Consider the following 19,696-nt stretch of genomic DNA (forward strand, 5'->3'; position numbering starts at 1 on the left):
AGAAGATATGATAGTATATGTGAGTTCCCCAAAAAATTCAACCAGAGAACTCCTTGTGGCTGGATACAAAAGTAATTAAAAAAATTTAACCCTCCTGTATACCAAAGACAAAAGGGCCAAGAAAGAAATTGGGAAAACAACACCCTTCACAATAGCCACTAATAATGTAAAGTACCTTGGTGTGACTCTAAACCAAGAAAGTGAAAGATCTGTTTGAAAAAATCTTTAGTTCCTTGAAGGAAGAAATTGAAGAAGATATCAGGAGATAGAAAGCTCTTCCATGATCATGGATCAGTAAGATTAACATTGTTAAAATGGTCATTTTAGATTCAGTGTAATTCCCATCAAAATACCAAAGTCATTCTTTACTGAATTTGAGAGAAGTTTATTGCTTTTTTTTTTTATCACGAGTTAAGCACTTAATATCTCTATGCTTCTCTTGAAAATAGGAGGCATAATGCTGTATTCATGATGTCATCCATATCAAGTATCTGGAATTATCTTGAACAGAGAATTATTTAATCCTTTACACTAAATTTCAACCTAGTTTCTGAAAAAGAATTACGAGACAGTCGCATTCCCATGCAAAATTTAATATTGTCTTAGTACAACCATGTTACCATCTTTTGCTGTCCTGTATTTTGCATTTTCTTTAAGTGGGTATTTCTGATTTTTGTCATGAATGACAAGTAAGTCCCTAGGAAGTTAATAGCAGATGATGGCTTTTATATCTTCAGATGTGCAGGAATCAAATAAGAAGAAAAATAGGAAGAAGAAAGGAAAAGTAGATAAAAGAGATGGGGAAGAAAAGACTGGCTTAGTCTGGTCCTTTTCTTGTCCACTTCTGACCCTTTTCCTTCAGCCTTGCCCCATTATAGCAGTCACAGTGAAACTTCTGGGAAAGGTCAGGCCTGGCTAGAATTAAGTATTCTGAAATGAGATGCAAATCAAAATGCACTGTGAACTGAAAATTAGAACAAAAATTTTATTTTTTCTGAACTTTAACTATGAACTTTTACTGAAGCATGGAACAAAGAAAAGTTATATTTCTAAAAGCAGATCAAAAAAAAAAAAAGAGACAAACAAAAAAAAATATAAACATCACCCAAAGCAATAAAACAAATATTAGGAGACTACTAATTTAAACAAGTGAAAAACTGATTCTGTATTTAGAACTAATAAAGTAAAATAATCCTTATCACTGCTAGAAAAATGTAAGGTTCCATTTGTTCCATTTATTTGTTTAATTTTTATCTTATAAAAATAGAGGATAGATACAAGTATGGTGGCCCACACTTTTAATCCAAGCACCAGGGGTGGCAAAGGCAGTCAGATCTCTGTGACTTCATGCCTAGTCTACAAAAGGAACTTCAGGAAACCCTGTCTTGAAAACAAATAAACAAAACCTCCCAAAGGGTAGTTTTTTTTCTCAATTTCTACTTTTAAAACAGACATACTAAGATTTTACATAGCACAAGTGCCTGTGTAATTAAGCCTATTTTAAGAAAATTCATAACACAAAGTTACATTTACTCTTATTTTTTATTAGGACTAAAATCACTGATTATGAATTAGAATTTAGAAGTGCCAGTACTGTGGCATTTATTGTAAAATAACTCTCCTAGTTCATGCTCATTTTGGTTAATTTAAACAATTCAGAACTTGAAGTAATTTTCTTTCAACAAGGAAGAAGTTATATTTCCCAACTAGAAAATAATTCATTTTTTTCCATTTTGTTACAAATATTCACCTTTCCATGAAGCAGAAACTGCCTTTATTTATGAAAAATACAAGAATTTTCTATATACCCTTGGTAAAATATTATATATAAATAAATGCTCTGCTAGGGCATAAGGGAACTTAATCAAAATCCCAACTTGCTTCAGGGTAGTTATATAGAAATGAAATTTTTATTGTATTGAAAGTGCCATTCCATAAATATTTCTTTATTTTCAAAATTGGCAACATATTTGAAAAGTTTAATTGGTATACACAAAAGCACTAGAGAAAAAAAAATTCTTTCATAAGACCGTGACAATGGATTTGTTCTGTTTACGCAGGGTAGTTCTTTCAAGTAATAATGAAATATGATGTGAAGTGAAGCTGTCCCAGATATTGTCCTAATAACTTAATTAGGAAAATAATTAATCAAGAACCCATCAATTATGTTGGTCACTGTACCTTTTTTCTCTGATTTGTCAGAAACTTTTCCTCCAATGGGAGAGTAAGTAGTATCCATGGACTCAGTCCCTGTGTTCCCATTGCTAATTCCATTAGCATAGATCTGTCCAACTGGTTGCAAATGCCAGGTCAGGCCAAACAAGTGTACTGCTGCAAGAAAACAAGCATATATTAACTTATACTGACTCACTTAGAAGGCTGCTAAACCAGCTATCCTTTAGCACCTGAAAATGTCATAATCAGTGGTCTATTAACTAAACCAGTGGAGGAGGAGTTTTATATCTATATGAACAAATATAGCTATTTTCTCAAATAGCTGGCGCTAAAACACTGAGATGAGAATTATGCAATAGATAGTTTTAGAAATTGGAGGATTAGTTAACTAATTAAAACAGGATTGCTCTCAGCCCCTTAGGGCTGTGATCTGGTCAGTTTTCATTTTCGTTACTGATGCAACTCTGGTTTGCACACAGAAAGAACTGCAGAATAATGTGGATAGAAAAATACCAATACAGGAGAAGAATTTAATTTGACAAATAATTCCTGACTGCTTAGTACTTTATAGGTCCTTTATAACTGCTACAGGTATGAAAATCTAGATGTCTGTTAGGGTAGGATTTGGTAGCATTACAAATATAAGATAGCCATAATACTATGTAGAAGAATTGACACAATGTAGGTTTAATTACCTAATAAATATTTGCTATTATCATTATGCAGGAATATGATCACACATTTATTCTGGATGACAATATCAAAATATAATGAATTTTGTTCATGGTAAAGAAGCATTATTAATAAAAAGCAAAACTAAACATGAGCATAAACAAAAACTTAAAATTTTTGACTCATCCATTGATTCAATAAATTAGTTTCTAAGAAATTATTATGAAAGAATGTAAGATTGTCCATGATAGTATCTGAAAATAATATTCAAAAGTTATCTTTATAAATATTCATCAATTGGTCTATAAATACCTGGAAATATATTGTTAAGAAAAATTATGTATTTATTAAAATAATATTGATGATGTCATAAAACTACCTGAGAAATATTCATGAAGCATCATCAAATGAAAATACGAAGTTCTCCAAAACTTTGAATTATATAATCTAAATTGTGTAAATGTGTAGACTGTGTACGTTTTTATTCATATCTACAGAAAAAGTGTGTTAGAAGCAACATGTTAATGGTTTGGGAGCTTATGGAAGATTTTAATTTTTCTCTTTATGATTTCTATATTTTCTATTTTAAAATAAATTTATTAAAATAAGCCAAATTTGGCTAGATTGATGAAGAATGATTTTACAGAAGAATTACTATTAGAGATAGATATTTATATTTCCGTAGTACTTTGAAATATGACAGAGATAGGCAAAGATTATGGGAGGCCTGAACAAAGTATTACTTTGTAATGTACAGAATGTGTTTGAAACAAAGGAAGTTGTTTGGGTTCATCAGAGCTGAACTATGATGCGAAATGGTTAGTAAAGAGAGAATGGTAGAATTAAAGCTGTATTTTAGAAAACTATGGGTGCCATACTTATATATTTGCATTTAATTTGTTAAGTAACCGAAAAATTATTTTCTAAGCAGATGATATTGCCAATTTTCTTTAGGGATTTAAATTAGATAACAAATGTTATTATTGAGTGTTTTTAGGCAAATAAATGATATCAAAATACATTTTGTAGAGAGGTAAATATAATAATAATGCAAAACAAATGAATTTGAAATGTAAAATATGTACCGAAGAACCAAATTGGTATGGGGTTTCAATAATGTGGGTGAAAAATAATTTCTAAACTAAGGTGGTATCATAAGAGTCTCTCAATTATTTGCAAGAAGTCAATAGAGGTTCCTTAAGAAGAAATTGTAGCTTTAGCAACAATGCTCAAGTAACACTGCAGAAGAGGGAGTAGAAAGACTGTATGGGCCAGATGATCTAGGAGTTTGCAGTGAGATTGTGTCTTTTTTTTTGTCTGTTTTTTATTTTTTTTTATTTTTTAATTACAGTTTATTCACTTTGTATTCCCCCATAAGCCCCTCCCTCCTCCCCTCCCAGTCCCACCCTCCCTCCACATTCTTCGCACATGCTCTTCCCAAGTTCACTGATAGGGGAGGTCCTCCTCTCCTTCCTTCTGATCTTAGTCTATCAGATTGTGTCTTTTAGTAATATCACGCACATATATAGGTGTACTAAGAGATCATTGACAAATAGATGAACTTTGATTTAAAGGCACAATAATAGAAAGAACGGTGGATCCATTAAAGTATTTAGATGATTATTTACCTAAACACAAGTGGTTGGAGTTGGATCTGTATCTATCTATCTATCTATCTATCTATCTATCTATCTATCTATCTATCTATCTATCTATCTATCTATCTGTCATTTCTATTTCTATCCTGGCTGTAGCCCCTCCCTCATCTTCTCCTAGTCCCACCCTCCCTCCCTCCTCTCCTTCTAAGCCCCTCCCCTAGTCCACCGATAGAGGATAGAGGAGGTCCTCCTCACCTTCTATTTGACCATAGCCTATCAGACCTCATCAGGACTAGCAGCATCCTTTTCCTCTGTCACCTGGCAAGGCTGTCCTCCCAGGGGGGAGGTGATCAAAGAGCAAGTCAATTTAGACACAGTCCCTGTTCCCTTTACTAGGGAACCCACAAAGAGACTGAGCGGCTTATGGGCTACATCTAAGCAGGGAAACTAGGCCCTCTCCATGCATGGTACTTGGTTGGAGCATCAGTCTGTGCACGACCCTCTGGGCTCAGATTTTTAGCTCTGTCTCTTTTTGGAGCCCCTGTCCCCTCCAGGTCTGTCTATCTCCCTCTTCTTACATAAGTTTCTCTGTACTCTGCCCAAATTTTGACTACGAGTCTCAGCATCTGATTCAATATCCTGCTGGGTAGATTCTTTCAGAGGCCTCTGTGGTAAGTTCCTGCTCTGTGGCCTGTCTTCTCCTGCTTCTGATGTCTATACTGTTTGCCCATTTGAATTAGGATCAACCATCTTCCCTAGGGTCCTCCTTGTTATTTAGCTTCTTTCAGTCTGTAGATTTTAGTATGTTTATCCTATGTTATATGCCTAATATCCACTTTTAGGTAAGTATATACCATGTTTGTCTTTCTGCTTCTGGGTTACCTCACTCAAGATGATTTCTAGTTCCATCCATTTACCTGCAAATTTCATTATTTTCTTGTTTTTAATTGCTGAGTAGTATTCCATTGTGTAAATGTACTGCAATTTCTGTATCCATTCTTCAGTTGAGGGGCATCAAACTTGTTTCCATATTTATTCTGGCTATTATGAATGATGCTGCTCTTAACATAGTTGAACAAATGTCCTTGTATGGTTGAGCATCTTTCAGATATATGCCTACGGGTGGGATGGCTGGATCTTGAGGAAGCACCATTCCCAATTTTCTGAGAAAGCACCAGATTGATTTCCAAAGTGGTTGCACAAGTTTACATTCCCACCAACAATGGAGGAGGGTTCTCCTTTCTCCACATCCTCTCCAGCATGTGTTGTCACTTGAATTTTTTATCTTGGCCATTCTGATGGGTGTAAGGTGTAATCTCAGGGACATTTTGATTTGCATTTTTCTGATGACTAAGGACTTTGATCATTTCTTTAACTGTTTCTCTGCCATTCTATATTCCTCTACAGAGAATTCTCTGTTTAGCTTTGTAACCCATTTTTTTTTTTTATTGGTTTACTTGGTTTGTTGGTGTTTAAATTCTTTATATATTCTGGACATTAGTGCTCTGTCAGATATAGGGTTGGTGAAAGTTTTTTTTTTTTTTTTTTTTTTTTTTTTTTTCCAGTCTATAGGCTGTGGTTTTGTTCTGTTTACAGTATCCTTTTATTTACGGAATCTTGTCAGTTTCTTGGGGTCCTATTTATTAATTGTTGATGTTAGAGACTCAGCTGTTGGTGTACTCATCAGGAAGTTGTCCCCTGTGTCAATGAGGTCAAGGCTTCTCTCCAAACTCCTGCCAGAATTTGAGAGTTGAGAACTGTGGGCTCCTGGTGTTTTTTGCACAAACCTGTGAGTGCATTCAAGAAACACACCTGAATCTGTATTTTATTGTTGACTAGTTGAGCAAATGTTGATTTGGGATGAAGAAGGAAATAATTCCTCAGACACATGGCATTCCAGGGACTGGTGTGTCATCCAGATAATAATGCTTACTATAAGAGTTTTGAAGTTAGAAAAGATTATTAAATCTAAAGCAAGATTGTAAAACCATGCATTCCCAGAGTCAACAGTTGAAGTTATGTGAGGTCACCAAAGAGAGAGAATGTTAGAATGGTGCCCAGGGCAGAATCTGGATATGGCCTCTTCTGTGTTTTCTCAAATACTATCTTTTAAGTATTTAATTGGTTTCTTCCTTTTCTTTGGATCAAACCCAATGCTTATTAATGATTTTCTCTTCCAGTTAATGGAAACAAATGATACTTAAGGATAATGGTTTTTAGAAATATATGGCATATTAATAAGGCTATATTATTTGCCATTGATATTTTTCCTGGTCAAAGGATATGAGGTTTAATTAGTATTATTGTCACAATTCAAGGTATTTAGTTATTTATCATCATCTTAGAAGATTTAGTATATTCTAGCTTCCAAAACAATTTTAATATTATTGATATTACCAATCATATTGAAACACATTTCATTTCCTTGGTTCAATTATTTTTGTGAAATTTGATTGACCATTTATAACAAAAGGAATAATGAGTGTCATTTTGAAGACCAAGAGAACTATTTTATGTACTTTATTTAAGTTTAACCAGTTCCCTGAGGGCATGAGAAAATGAAAAAAAAAATGTACACGTGAAGAGACAGTCATTTTAAAATATGTAAGGGGAATGAAGATTTATCTTTCACTGTCAAAAGAAATAGGCTGCTTCAAACCAATCATGGCAGAACGTTCTGTAACAGCAGTGAAGCTTTATAATTTTAAGTATATCAAATGTTGCTTAGGAAACAAGCTTTTTAGAATGTACATTTGTGTGAATATATAATGAAAGTTAATTATTTGGTACAGATCAAGGGTACCAAGGCAAGGTGACTGACCTTTTTCTATTCCAAATTGAATTTCCATATTGTGAGTTTTGAAAGAAATACAAACAGTGAGTTTACATGCAAAAAGACAGGGGTCAATAAGGAATTCTGGAATTTGTTAGAAAGAATGATAATTTGCTTATAAGGTAATCAATAAAAGTTTGTTGATGTGTGATATATATCAGCATACCACCAGAAAGATATGGCAATAATTTACATGTAGGAATTATCTTTTGATTAAAAAAATATTTTTGTGGCTGGAGAGATGGCTCAGAGGTTAAGAGCACTTGCTGTTCTTCCAAAGGTCCTGAGCTCAATTTCCAGTAACCACATGGTGGCTCACAACCATCTATACTGGGATCTGATGCCCTCTTTCTGGCTTACAGGCACACATGCAGGCAGAATACTATATGCTGTATAAATAATAAATAAATAAATCTTTAAAAAGTATTTTCTCACACACACATGCAGAAAATACTTTTAATATGGATGCTAGATGTAAATAATTCATATAGCCTAATTAGTATGCATTGGCTGACTGACATCTTTTGAAAGAAGATGAATCATATCTTCCTTGACCCTCTTAAAGCCAAGTATTGTCAACTATATTATCTGAATCAACCATATAGAATCAAGGCAATAAATAAAGTGTAATTTTAAGTTATATTCATATGTTAATTCAATAACTGTTTTGTGCAAAGAACACTTTTTATTTTACTGTTCAGAGTTGTTCACACAATGGTGATAGGTTAAGATAGACAAAGAAAAATATGTGGTATAATGTCGAATATAAATTATAATTTTTATGGAAACAAAGAAGCACAAATGAAATTATAGGTTCTTCAAGGAAAAAAAATAGGAAAGGTGTGGATAGTAAATATTGTCAATAATATAGGATATAGAATCACCTTAGAGACAAGCCTCAGATAATGACAGTCAGGAATTACCTTCTAAATGAGCCTCTGAGTATACTTGAATAGATTGTCTAGATTGAGTTAACTGAGGCAAGAAGACCCAGTTTAACTGCGACTGACATCATAACAAAACCTGGACTCCTGGACTTATTTAAAAAAAGAACAAAAGCTGAGAACTCATACCCATCTCTCTTTGTTTCCTCACTGTAGATCCAATGTGGCTGACTGGCCTCTGACTTCTACTACTTTACTTTCTCTGTCGTTCTGAAAAATATTATCTAACAGAACCATCCTTATCTGCTTTATATATTTGTTGCCAATTTGTTTTATCATAGCAACAGGAAAGACAGTCAGGAAAGGCCTCTCGGAGGAAATGACATTGAGTAAGATATAATGAATTATACAAAGTTATCATGAATATATAGAACAGGGGTTCTCAGGCTGTGTGTTGCAACCCCTGTGGGGTGACATACCAGATATCCTGCATATCAGATATTTACGTTATGATTCAAAGGAGTAGCAAATTATGAAGTAGCAATGAAATAATTTTATGGTTGGGGGTTACCACAACATGAGGAACTGTATTAAAGGGTCACATTAGGAAGGTTGCGAACTGTTGATCTAGAGAAAACATTTTCCGAGAGTGAGAGAGTAGAGATATAAAAATCTCTGAAGGATTATATGAAATATGTGAGGAACATTAAATATCTGAGGGTGAGACCAGTGAGGAAGAGTGTTAGAAAAATTCATGCACATAATTGCTGGTCCCATAATCATGTTATCTCAGTGGTCTAACCCACTTCACAGATGGTAATCAGTAAAGAAAAAGTGAGTAGAAATTGATAATTTTTAAATTTCACAAGTAATGTTCCAAAAAGTTAAAGTAGACATAAATATAGTACTTGATTCAAAGCAAGATTAAAGTTGTCAGTCCTAATGATGTACACAAATGTACATATTCAGTGAGGAGGCAGACTCTACCCATCCCTCTGTGGGGTACTAGTTACTTTGTATTTTACAGAAATCCACTGACTAGAAAATGTAAATATCAATTCACATCATCCAAGAGTAATGTCTTTTGAACTCATTAAGAATGACAGCTCCAGTGGATCAAAAATAACTGTGCCGATAACACAGTGTACCTAAACAGCAGATCAGAGGTGAGAGCAAGCCATACCGTGTACCACAAAACACTGAAATCTGTGTTTCTCTGTTATTCAAGGCACATAATGAGGAAATGAACAAAAAACAGAGGCCATCATGGACAGACTGGAATCCACATTTAAACAGATGAAGGACACGGTGCAAGACATGAAAACAGAATTAGAACCAATAAATAAAACACAAACAGAAAAAACAAACAAACCTGGAATTGGAGAACTTAAGAGAATAGATCAGGAACTACAAAGATAAGCATTACCAACTGAATACAAGAGATGGAGAAGAAAATATCAGGAGCTGAATATACAATTGCAGAAATTGATACATCTCTCAAAGAAAGAATAAAACCAGAAAAGTTCCAGACACAAAGCATCTAAGAAATCAGGGGCATCAAGAAAAGACAAACCTAAGACTAATAGGAATAGATGAAAAAGAAAAGTCCAAGCTTCCAGGCCCAGAAAATATATTTGAGAAAATCATAGAAGAAAATTTCGTCAACTTTAGAAAAGAGATGTCTTTAAACATACAACAGGCCTACAGAACAACAAATATACTTGACCAGAACACTTCATAATAATCAAAACATTACATCTAAACAACAAAGAAAAAATATTAAAAGCGGTGAGGGATAAAGGCCAAGTAACATATAAAGGCAGACCTATCAGAATCACACCAGACTTCTCAGCAGAGACTATGAAAACCAGAGGGACCTTGGCAGATCTCATCCAGACACTAAGGGATCACAGATGCCAACCCAGATTACTATATCCAGCAAAATTTTTAGTCAACATAGATGGAGAAAACAAAATATTCCATGATATAACGAAATTTAAACATTATCTACACAGCAAACCATAACTACAGAAGGTACTAGGAAAAACAAAACAAACAAACAAACAAAAAAACCCTCAACCAATGATATCAACTACACCCAAGAAAACCCAAGATAAAGGCACCATAACAACAAAAAATCAAAATAAAATAAACACACAAACACACTACCACCACCAACTCCACAATAAAAGAAAGTAACAATCATTGGTCACAAATATCTATTAACATCAAGAGTCTCAACTCTCCAATAAAAAGACATAGACTAAGAGAATGGTTGCAGAAGCAGGATCCATCATTATGCTGCATTCAAGGAACACACTTCTGTAACAAAGATAGACACTACTTCAGAGGAAAGGGCTGGAAAAAGGTTTTCCAAGCAAATGGAACCAAGAAACAAGCTGGAGTAGCCATCCTAATATCTAATAAAATAGACTATTAAGCAAAATTAATCAAAAGAGATGGAGAATGACTTTTCATGTCATCAAAGAAAAAATTCACCAGGAGGACATTACAATTCTGAACATCTATGCACCAAACACAAGGGCTCTTGCATTTGTCAAAGAAACATTATTAAAGTCTAAATCACACATTGATCCTGACACCATAATACTGGGAGACTTCAACCTCCCACTCTCTCCAAGGGCAAGATCATTGAGACAGAAGCTAAAGAGAAATAATTACACTTACAGAGGTATTAAATCAAAAGAACCTAATAGATACCTACAGAACTATTCACACAAACATGAAAGAGTATACCTTCTTCTCAGCACCTCATGGAACCTTCTCCAAAATTGAACATATAGTCAAGCAAAAAGCAAGCCTCATTGGGACCTCATGAAACTGAAAAGTTTCTGTAAAGTAAAGTTTTCATTTATTGATTGTTGCTCTTAGAGTCTGTCCTGTTGGTGTTCTGTTTATGAAGTTGTCTTCTGTGCCAATGAGATCAAGGCTATTCCCCACTTTTTTCTTCTAACAGGTTTAGTGTGTCTGGTTTTATATTGAGGTCTTTAGTCAACTTAGATTTAGTTTTGGGTATCATGATAAAAATTGGATCTATTCACATTTTTAGACATCCAGTTAGACCAGCACCATTTGTTCAAAATACTATCTTTTTTTCCATTGTATGGTTTTGGCTTCTTTATTTAAAAAAAACATGTATCAGTAAGTGTGTGGGTTTATTTCTGGGTCTTCTTTCTATTCAATTCCATTGATCCACCAGTCTGTTTTTATGCCATTACCATGCTGTTTTATTACTGTTGCTCTACAGTAAAGCTTAAGATCAGGGATGGAGACACCTCCAGAATATCTTTTATTGTAGAGGTTTATTTTAGCAATTCTGTTTTTTTGTTTGCTTTGTTTTGTTTTGTTTTTCCATAAGAAACTGAAAATTGTTCTTTCGGAATCTGTAAAGAACTGTTTTGGTATGTTTTATATTTATTTAATTTTATTTATATAATAATTTATTATAATTTATTCACTTTTTATCCATGCTGCAGGCCCCTCCCTCCATGAAATCTGTAGATTGCTTTTGGTAGGAAGGCCATTTTCACTATGTTAATCCTACCAATCCTCCAACATGGGAGATCTTTCCATCTTCTGTTATCTTCTTCAATTTCTTTCTTCAGAGACTTCAATTTTTTTTTCATACAGGTCTTACACTTGTTTGGTTAGAGTCATACAAAGGTACTTTGTTATTTGTGGCTATTGTAGAGGGTGTTGTTTCCTTAATTTCTTTTTCAGCCCATTTGTCTTTCGTATACAGGCGGTCTTCAGACTTTTTTTGAGTTAATTTTATATCTTGCCACATTGCTGAAGGTGTTTATCAGCTGAAGGAATTCTCTGGTTGAATTTTTGGGATCACTTATGTATACTATCACATCATCTGTTAATAGTGATAATTTTTATTTCTTCCTTTCCAATTTGTATCCCTTGATCTCTTTAAGTTGTCTTATTGCTCTAGCTAGGACTTCAAGAACTATGTTAAAGAGATAAGTACAGAGTGGACAGCCTTGCCTTGTCCCTGATTTCAGTGGGATTGATTAAGTTTCTCTCCATTGAGTTTGATGTTGGCTATAGGCTTGCTATATACTGCCTTTACTATGTTTAGGTATATGACTTGTATCACTGACCTCTTGAGTGAAAGAGTGATGTGCTCATATTTTAGAATCCTATGCAAGCCCAATTTAAGTAACACTCTATATGATTAGGGTACACAATAATTACATATATGTTATATATAATATGCACTATATATAATATGCATGTTGTTTGCTATCCCATAATTTTATGGGTTTGTTTTATATATATATATGTGTGTGTGTGTGTGTGAGAGAGAGAGAGAGAGAGAGAGATAGAGAGATGTGTATGGTAATTGTTTGCATATATGTGTATGTGTGTACATGTGTATATGTTCAAATATGGACAAAACAGTAGCCAGGGAAGAATATCAGCTATCTTGTTCTATCACTTTCTGCCTTATTCCCATGAGACAGAGTTTTCCACAGAATCTAGAGTTTGCTAGTTCTGGGCTAGGCTGGCTGGCTAATAAGTCTCAGCAATACTTCCATTTTCATTCCCCAGTATTCTGTTATATTATAGGCACATATGGCAATGTTAAGTTTTTTAATGTGGAAACTTGGAATCCAATCTAAGGTTCTCTTACTTGCTTAATAAATATTATTATCTTTAGATCCATTTCTGCAGTCAAATTTTATGCTTTTATATTAGTTAAAAATAAATTTGAAGTTCTTGAAAAAAATGTCAAGTTATAAAAAGGATTTGTACTATGAAACTTAGATTTGGGGTGGGGGTAGGATGGTCCAATATGGCAGTGACCAGTGTGCACCATATATGAGGGGCACAGGATCTGAAATTGGTGAGTGGAGGGACAGTTGAAGCCAGAACATCACATTGAGGCTTCCTGGGCAAGAGAGGACAACCCATGAGGTGGAACAGTTTGGATCCAGGTCACCCTTGGACATCTCCTGGGACTGAGAGTTGTTAATATTCAATCCCGCTGCACTTCCCATTGCCCCAAGCATGGGTTTCAATTCTTGGCAGAGGCTGCCAGCAGTGGCCTCTGCCCCAAGTACTAGACACCCTTCTTGGGTGGCCAAACTGTGGACACCATTGAGCTGATGGATCTCTACACTCTCATTTGCCCCCACAGACCCAAATCTGAGAGTAGAGAACAGGGGGAACTCCTAACTTCTGATTAGGCCTGCAAGCATGAGTGAATGTGCCTTTAAGTGAATGTTTGGATCTGTCGGCAGGCGTCTCCACGGCCAGCCCCAAGGGACCTGATAAATGGAACATCAGGCTTCTGTGAGATCACCTGTGGATCACTTGTGGACCACCTGAAACCACCTGCACATGCTCTGGGTCACTTTTTAAGAGAACTCACACCTCCCTCTCTCTTTCTTGCCCTACCCAGAAACTGTCTCTGTGACCCCTTCCCTTAATAAATCTCCCATGTGGAACCAGTCAAATGGCGTGATTTGTTAACCAGCCATTAAACTTTGTTGCACAAACCTAACATTGGTACTCTGGCCAAAATAGGCACTTTTGGCGGCCAGCACCCCAGTTGCGGGAAACTTATTTCATTTCAAATCCACCTGTGACTCACTTTCTGGCAACCAGATTGCTACCTCCTACATGCAACAACATCTGGATTGGTGAGTTCTCCTCATTGGTCAGCATAAACATCTCTCTTGGTAGGGGAAGATTGACTGTTGAGCATCCAGCAACTTCTTGGTACCTTTTGAGATAGAGGAACCCCCAACTACGGCCTTCACTGGCCACTGTTGACCTTTTTGCTGACATCCATTTAGACTTACTCTTTCCCTTGGGTGAGATATCTTTCCCTTCTACTGGCATGGTTTCACCCCCTCCCTCCAACCTCCATCTACAAAAATCCTAGTGCTAGGTAAACCATGTCTCCTATGGGACTGTGCCCTTAGTCTCTGGCCAATGCTGATGAGTTGTTGGATCAGGTAGGGCCATATTCTACTGAGTCAAACCTTGCCTTTGGGAGACCTCTGGCAGGTCACTGACTCCTACACTCCCAATGGCAACTGCCCATTTGCCCATTCCTCCAGCGTTCCCACCGGGATATCTTTTGAAAAATTTTAAAACCCTATGCATGGAGCCTGAGAAGCCTCTAAGCTCATACGCCTCTCTAATAAAACTTGGCCTGTATATTCCTTAGATAATGGATCAAATTGGCTGATTAACAGCACATTGAATCCTAATATTTTAATTACTGTCAGCGATCTGGTAAATTGAAGGATATATCTTGTGTTCAAGTTTTCTCTCTTCTGTAAATCTTCTCTCTGTTCTCCTACCCAACTTCTTCTAGCTATAAAACCTCAACCTCAAAAGTTCTCTACCTTTGACATGAACCACCACCTCACCATTCTCAACCTTCAGCTTCTTCTCAATCTCTGTCTTCTCTCTCCTTTGCTGCCTCCTTTTCCTCTTTGTCTTCTCCAGCATGATCACCCACCTCTCCAGCCCTCTCCCCAGCAACAGGTTGTCCTAGTCGTCCTACTTTGGCATCTACTTTCACCCCATCAACAGCTATTAGCCCCCCTGCTACCCACTCTTGCTCTATAGTGAAGCCCCCTTCTTCTTCTACTCAGCATAAACCAGCCTCAATTCTTCCCTTGCAAGAGGTGGCTGGTGTAAATGGTTTAGTTAGGGTGTATGTTCCCTTTTTATTAACTGAACTTTCTCAAGTAGAAAAGAGACTAGAATCCTATACCTCTGATCCTTCTACTTTCATTAAAGAATTTCAATATCTCACTCAATCTTATAGTCTTATCTGCCAATATATATATATATATATATGACTCTTACCAACAACCTATTACCTGCAGAGTGCAGGCAAGTTTGAGAATAGCCTAGAATAATGCAGGTAGATGAGGTTCACCAAACAAACACAACACACCTGGTTGGGGCTGAGGAGGTGCCCAACCAGGATCCATAATGGGATTATAATACCCAAGAAGGTAATTTAGCTAGAGATCAGTTCACTACCTGCCTTTGGCTGGTCTCCGCAAGGCTGCCCTTAAGCCAGTTAATTATGAGAATCTCCAGGAGGTCATTCAGGACAAGAAGGAAAACCCATCTCAATTCCTAGAGAGCCTTACAAAGCCCCCCTTACAACATACTAATCTAGACCTCAAGTATACAGAGGGTAGATAAATCCTGATGACCTATTTTTTTTTCTCCCAGAGTTACCCCAACATGAGGGCTAAGCTTAAATGCTTGGAGAGAGGACCTCTGACTCCACAGGCACAGGTCTTAACATTGGCCTTTCATGTGTACCATGGGAGGGATGAGAAAGTCCGCAAGCAAAAATATCAAATGCTGGCCAAGGCCATCCAAATAGCCTCAGTGATTACCCAGGCTCCTTTACCTGCTAAGGCAAGTGGACCATGGGGTCATTGGTTCAAATGTGATCAAGAAGGTCACTGGGCCTGGTTTTGTCCTAACCCCAACACGGCACTGGGGCCATGTCCAAAATGCCACCAAGAAGGACATTGGGATGTTGACAGCCACCAATTCTCCCAGGAAATGGGAGCATTACTCTTAGATCACCCTCTGGCCGTTATCCTACGCCTGGCTACAGATGACTGAAGGTGCCTGGGTTCCTTTGACCTGATAAATGGAACACGAGGCCTCTGTGTGGCCACCTGTGGATCACTTGTGGACCACCTGAAACCACCTGCACATGCTCTGGGTCACCTGTAAGAGAAATAGCACCACCCTTTTCTTTCCTGTCCTACCTAGAGATGGTCTCTGTGACCCCTTCCCTATTCCTTAATAAATCTCCTAAGTGGAAACTGTTGCATGGCATGATCTGTGAACCTGTCATGTAAATTTGCTGCACACTCCTAACAGTGAGTGCTTGCAGAGCCCCAGATCCAGGGTCCCTCTACAATAGCAGCCAGACATTGGATCCTTTACACCCACATCCCCACTGTGGGTAACATAGGGATCCTTGTGACAGTATTCTCAATATTGAAGCCCCCCCCTGTTCTGTGAGTCTGCTAGTGGAGTCCAGGCAAACAATACCAGGAGCACAGACAGGCATCTACATACTCTAGCACCCTCTCCCTCAAGGTACACAAGCCAGCACTTGTGCATGCCTGCAACCTTCATCCCTTAGCTACAGCTGAAAAACCAAAATCCTCTCTCAAACCAGTGGACCTCTCTCATCTGCTGAAGAATACACCAGACACCATAGACAGACAGAAGGAATTTGAAGTATAGAATACAGGAACAAACAGTATAGGCCACTGATAAGCAGATGGCTAGAGGTCAGCCTAAGAACACATTTAACAAAAATCTGGACAACATGGCTTCACCAGTAACCCCCAAAATCAATGGATATTTTATTTCATCAGAAACACAGGAAAATGATTTTATTTATTTTTTTTCAATGCAGTTTATTCAGGAACCGTGAACAATCATCGGACCCTGGGGAAAGCCAGCCCACAGCTTATATAGCCTCTGGGTTGCCAACCCCAGCGTGCCACGTGGGCAATGCAGATAGGTCCACATACATGGAAGCAAGCCAGATCCTCAGCCTTAGCCAAATATGGAGTTGTTTGTGGCAGAGAGCACTCACCATCGGGAAGGTGGACGGCAGAAACCAGCTCCATCCTTAAGGCGCGGCATTACGCAGCTCTCTACAGTTCCCCCTTTTTGTTTTAGATGCATCAGGCAAGAGTAGAGGTCTGATCTCTGATATTAGAAATAAATTGGGACTTTGTACCAATGTTCATTTAGGTGTCATCCACCCAAAGAGGATCAGACCTGTCCGATACCTTTTTCTCAAAGGCGGGACCTGGGGCATCAACCCGCATGCAATCAGACATGCTCTTCTCTGGGTCGAAAGCGGCTGACCCTGAGTGCAGTGCTTAGCCTCGCATCCTGAGCGTAACATTTTAGCTTTTTATGGTAGCCAACCATGCTTGGGGAGACTGTCCTGCTTCAATGGCTGTAAAGGCCTGAATGATCATGGCTGAATTACGCTGTTCTGAGACTCTAATCTTGCATATACACCACAGGCAAACCAAGGAGACCAACACCAGAAGGCCTGCTAACGCTACCATGCCAGCCCATTCCTTCAGATGATTCATGGCTGCAGCAATCCATGATGATAAACCTGTGGCTAGTCCTGCGTCCACTCTCGTAGAATTTACTGTGACAATGGCCACTGTCAGCTGCTCCATCGTAGTATCGAGTTCTCCAGTCCAATTACCTAACATATAGCTCGACAATTGTTTAGACAGATTTGCAGCACAGGAAAAATTCTCATGTTATATGCTAGTGACTCAAAGTCCAGCATATTTTCATTGACAGCCAAGTTGAGCGATTTGCCATAGGGTATCAATTTGCTCCTGCACGAGGTCAATCCTCTGATTGAACACCATCAAGCTTCCTTTTAGTTGAGCATTAATTCCTTTATGTACAACTAAGGCATGAGCTACATTGGCTAAATGATTATTCAGGGTCTGAGCAGTCTGCCCAGTATGACTCATGGCTAATGCCGCGGTGGTAGCTCCAACAGCCGCCAATGAGATGGCAGTAACAATGGTGGCTGTAGTTCCAAGATCTCTTTTCTGTCTGAAGAGAGTCATAGCGTGAGGGTCATCAACGGGTACAGGCACCCAGCGAGGCATGTGAGTAACCAGGGCATACTTAAGGGAAAATGATTTTAAAGCTATGCTCATCAGTTATTAGAGGCACATAAAGAGGAATCGAACAAATCTCTCAAAGAAATACGGGCAAGTGCAGACAAATAAATAGAAGCATAAGTAGTGGCGAATAAAGAGAAAACAAAACAAACAAAAAAAAGAGACCAACATGGAAAGACAGGAATTCACACTGAAACAGATGAAGGAAATGCTGTAAGACACGAAAACAGAATTCGAATCAATAAAGAAAACACAAATAGAGAAAACCCTAGAGCTGGAGAACTTAGAGAAAAGATCAGAAAATACAAAGGTAAGCATCACCAACAGAATAAAAGAGATGCAAGAGAGAATCTCAGGTACTGAATATAGAATTGCAGGATTTAATACATCTCTCAAAGAGAAAATAAAATCAGAAAAGTTCCAAACACAAAACATCCAAGAAATTAAGGACACCATGAAAAGAAAAAATCTAAGAATAATAGGAATAGAAATAAGAAAATTCCAGGCTCCAAGGTCCAGAAAATATCTCTAAGAAAATCATAGAAGAAAATTTTTTAATCTTAAAGAAAGAGATGTCCATCTCTTAAAGAAAGAAAGAAAAGGCCTACAGAACACCAAATATAATAGACCAGAAAAGAAGATCTTCATGTCAAATAATAGGCAAAACACTAAATCTACAAAACAAAGAAAAGATGGTAAAAGCAGCAAGGGAAAAGGGCCAAGTAACATATAAAGGTAGACCTATCAGAATCACACCAGACTTCTCAACAGAAATGATGAAAGCCAGAAGGGCCTGGGCAGATGTCATGCAGACTCTATGAGAAAACAGATGCCAACCCAGACTACTATACCCTGCAAAGCTTTCGATCAACATAGATGGAGAAAACAAATATTCCATGACAAAACTATATTTAAACAGTATGTACACATCAAGCCAGCCCTACAGAAAATACTAGAAGGAAACCTCCAATCCAATGAAATTAACTACACCCAAGAAAACACAGAATACAGATAGCTTCACAACAAATAATTAAAAGAAAATAAGCATTGAAACAATGTAACACCATTAACTCCATAACAAAAGAAACTAACATTCATTGGTTACTATTATCTATCAAAATCAATGGATTCCAACTCTCCAATAAAAAGACACAGCCTAAAAGAATGGTTGCAGAAACAGGATCCAACATTCTGCTGCATTCAAGAGACACAGGTCTACAACAAAGATAAAAACTACCTCAGAGTAAAGGGCTGGAAAATTTTTTTAGGCTAAAGGACCCAGTAAACAAGCTGAGGAAGTTATCCTAATATCTAATAAAATAAACTTTCAACTAAAATTAGTCAAAAAAGCTGAGGAGGGACACTTCATTCTCATCAAAGGAGGACATCACAATCTTGAATATCTATGCCCCTAATATAGGAGCACCTGCATTAGTAAATGAAACATTATTAAAGCTTAATTCACACATCTATCCGAACATCTAAACAGTGGGAGACTTCAGCACTCCACTCTCACCAAGGGACAGATCATCTAGACAGAAACTCAATAGAGAAATAATGACACTTACAGAATTCCTAAATCAAATGAACCTAAAAATGTCTACAGAACTTTTCAACCAAACTCAAAAGAGAATACCTTCCTTTCAGCACTTAATGGAACCCTCACAAAAATTGACCACATAGTTGGTCAAAAAGCAAGCCTCAAACAGATACAAGGAGACCGAAATAATCCCCTTTGTCCTATCAGAACACCATGACCTAAAACTAGACTTCAAAAACAACAGAAATAAAAACAAGCCAACATACACATGGAAACTAAACAACTTT

At 37.2% G+C, this 19,696-nt stretch overlaps 1 protein-coding gene across 1 annotated transcript in view; it reads right to left on the reverse strand.

The window, feature by feature from the left end:
• Tenm1 (teneurin transmembrane protein 1) overlaps positions 1 to 19,696 on the reverse strand; it is a 1,125,448-nt gene that overhangs the window by 381,731 nt on the left and 724,021 nt on the right. Inside the window, exon 7 of the mRNA XM_060375702.1 lies at positions 2,182 to 2,331. Within this exon, the coding sequence (XP_060231685.1) occupies positions 2,182 to 2,331 (150 nt within the window). The remainder of the gene's footprint in view (positions 1 to 2,181; positions 2,332 to 19,696) is intronic.

This window comes from Meriones unguiculatus, chromosome X (assembly GCF_030254825.1).
Source record: "Meriones unguiculatus strain TT.TT164.6M chromosome X, Bangor_MerUng_6.1, whole genome shotgun sequence".
Classification (NCBI taxonomy): Eukaryota; Metazoa; Chordata; class Mammalia; order Rodentia; family Muridae; genus Meriones; species Meriones unguiculatus.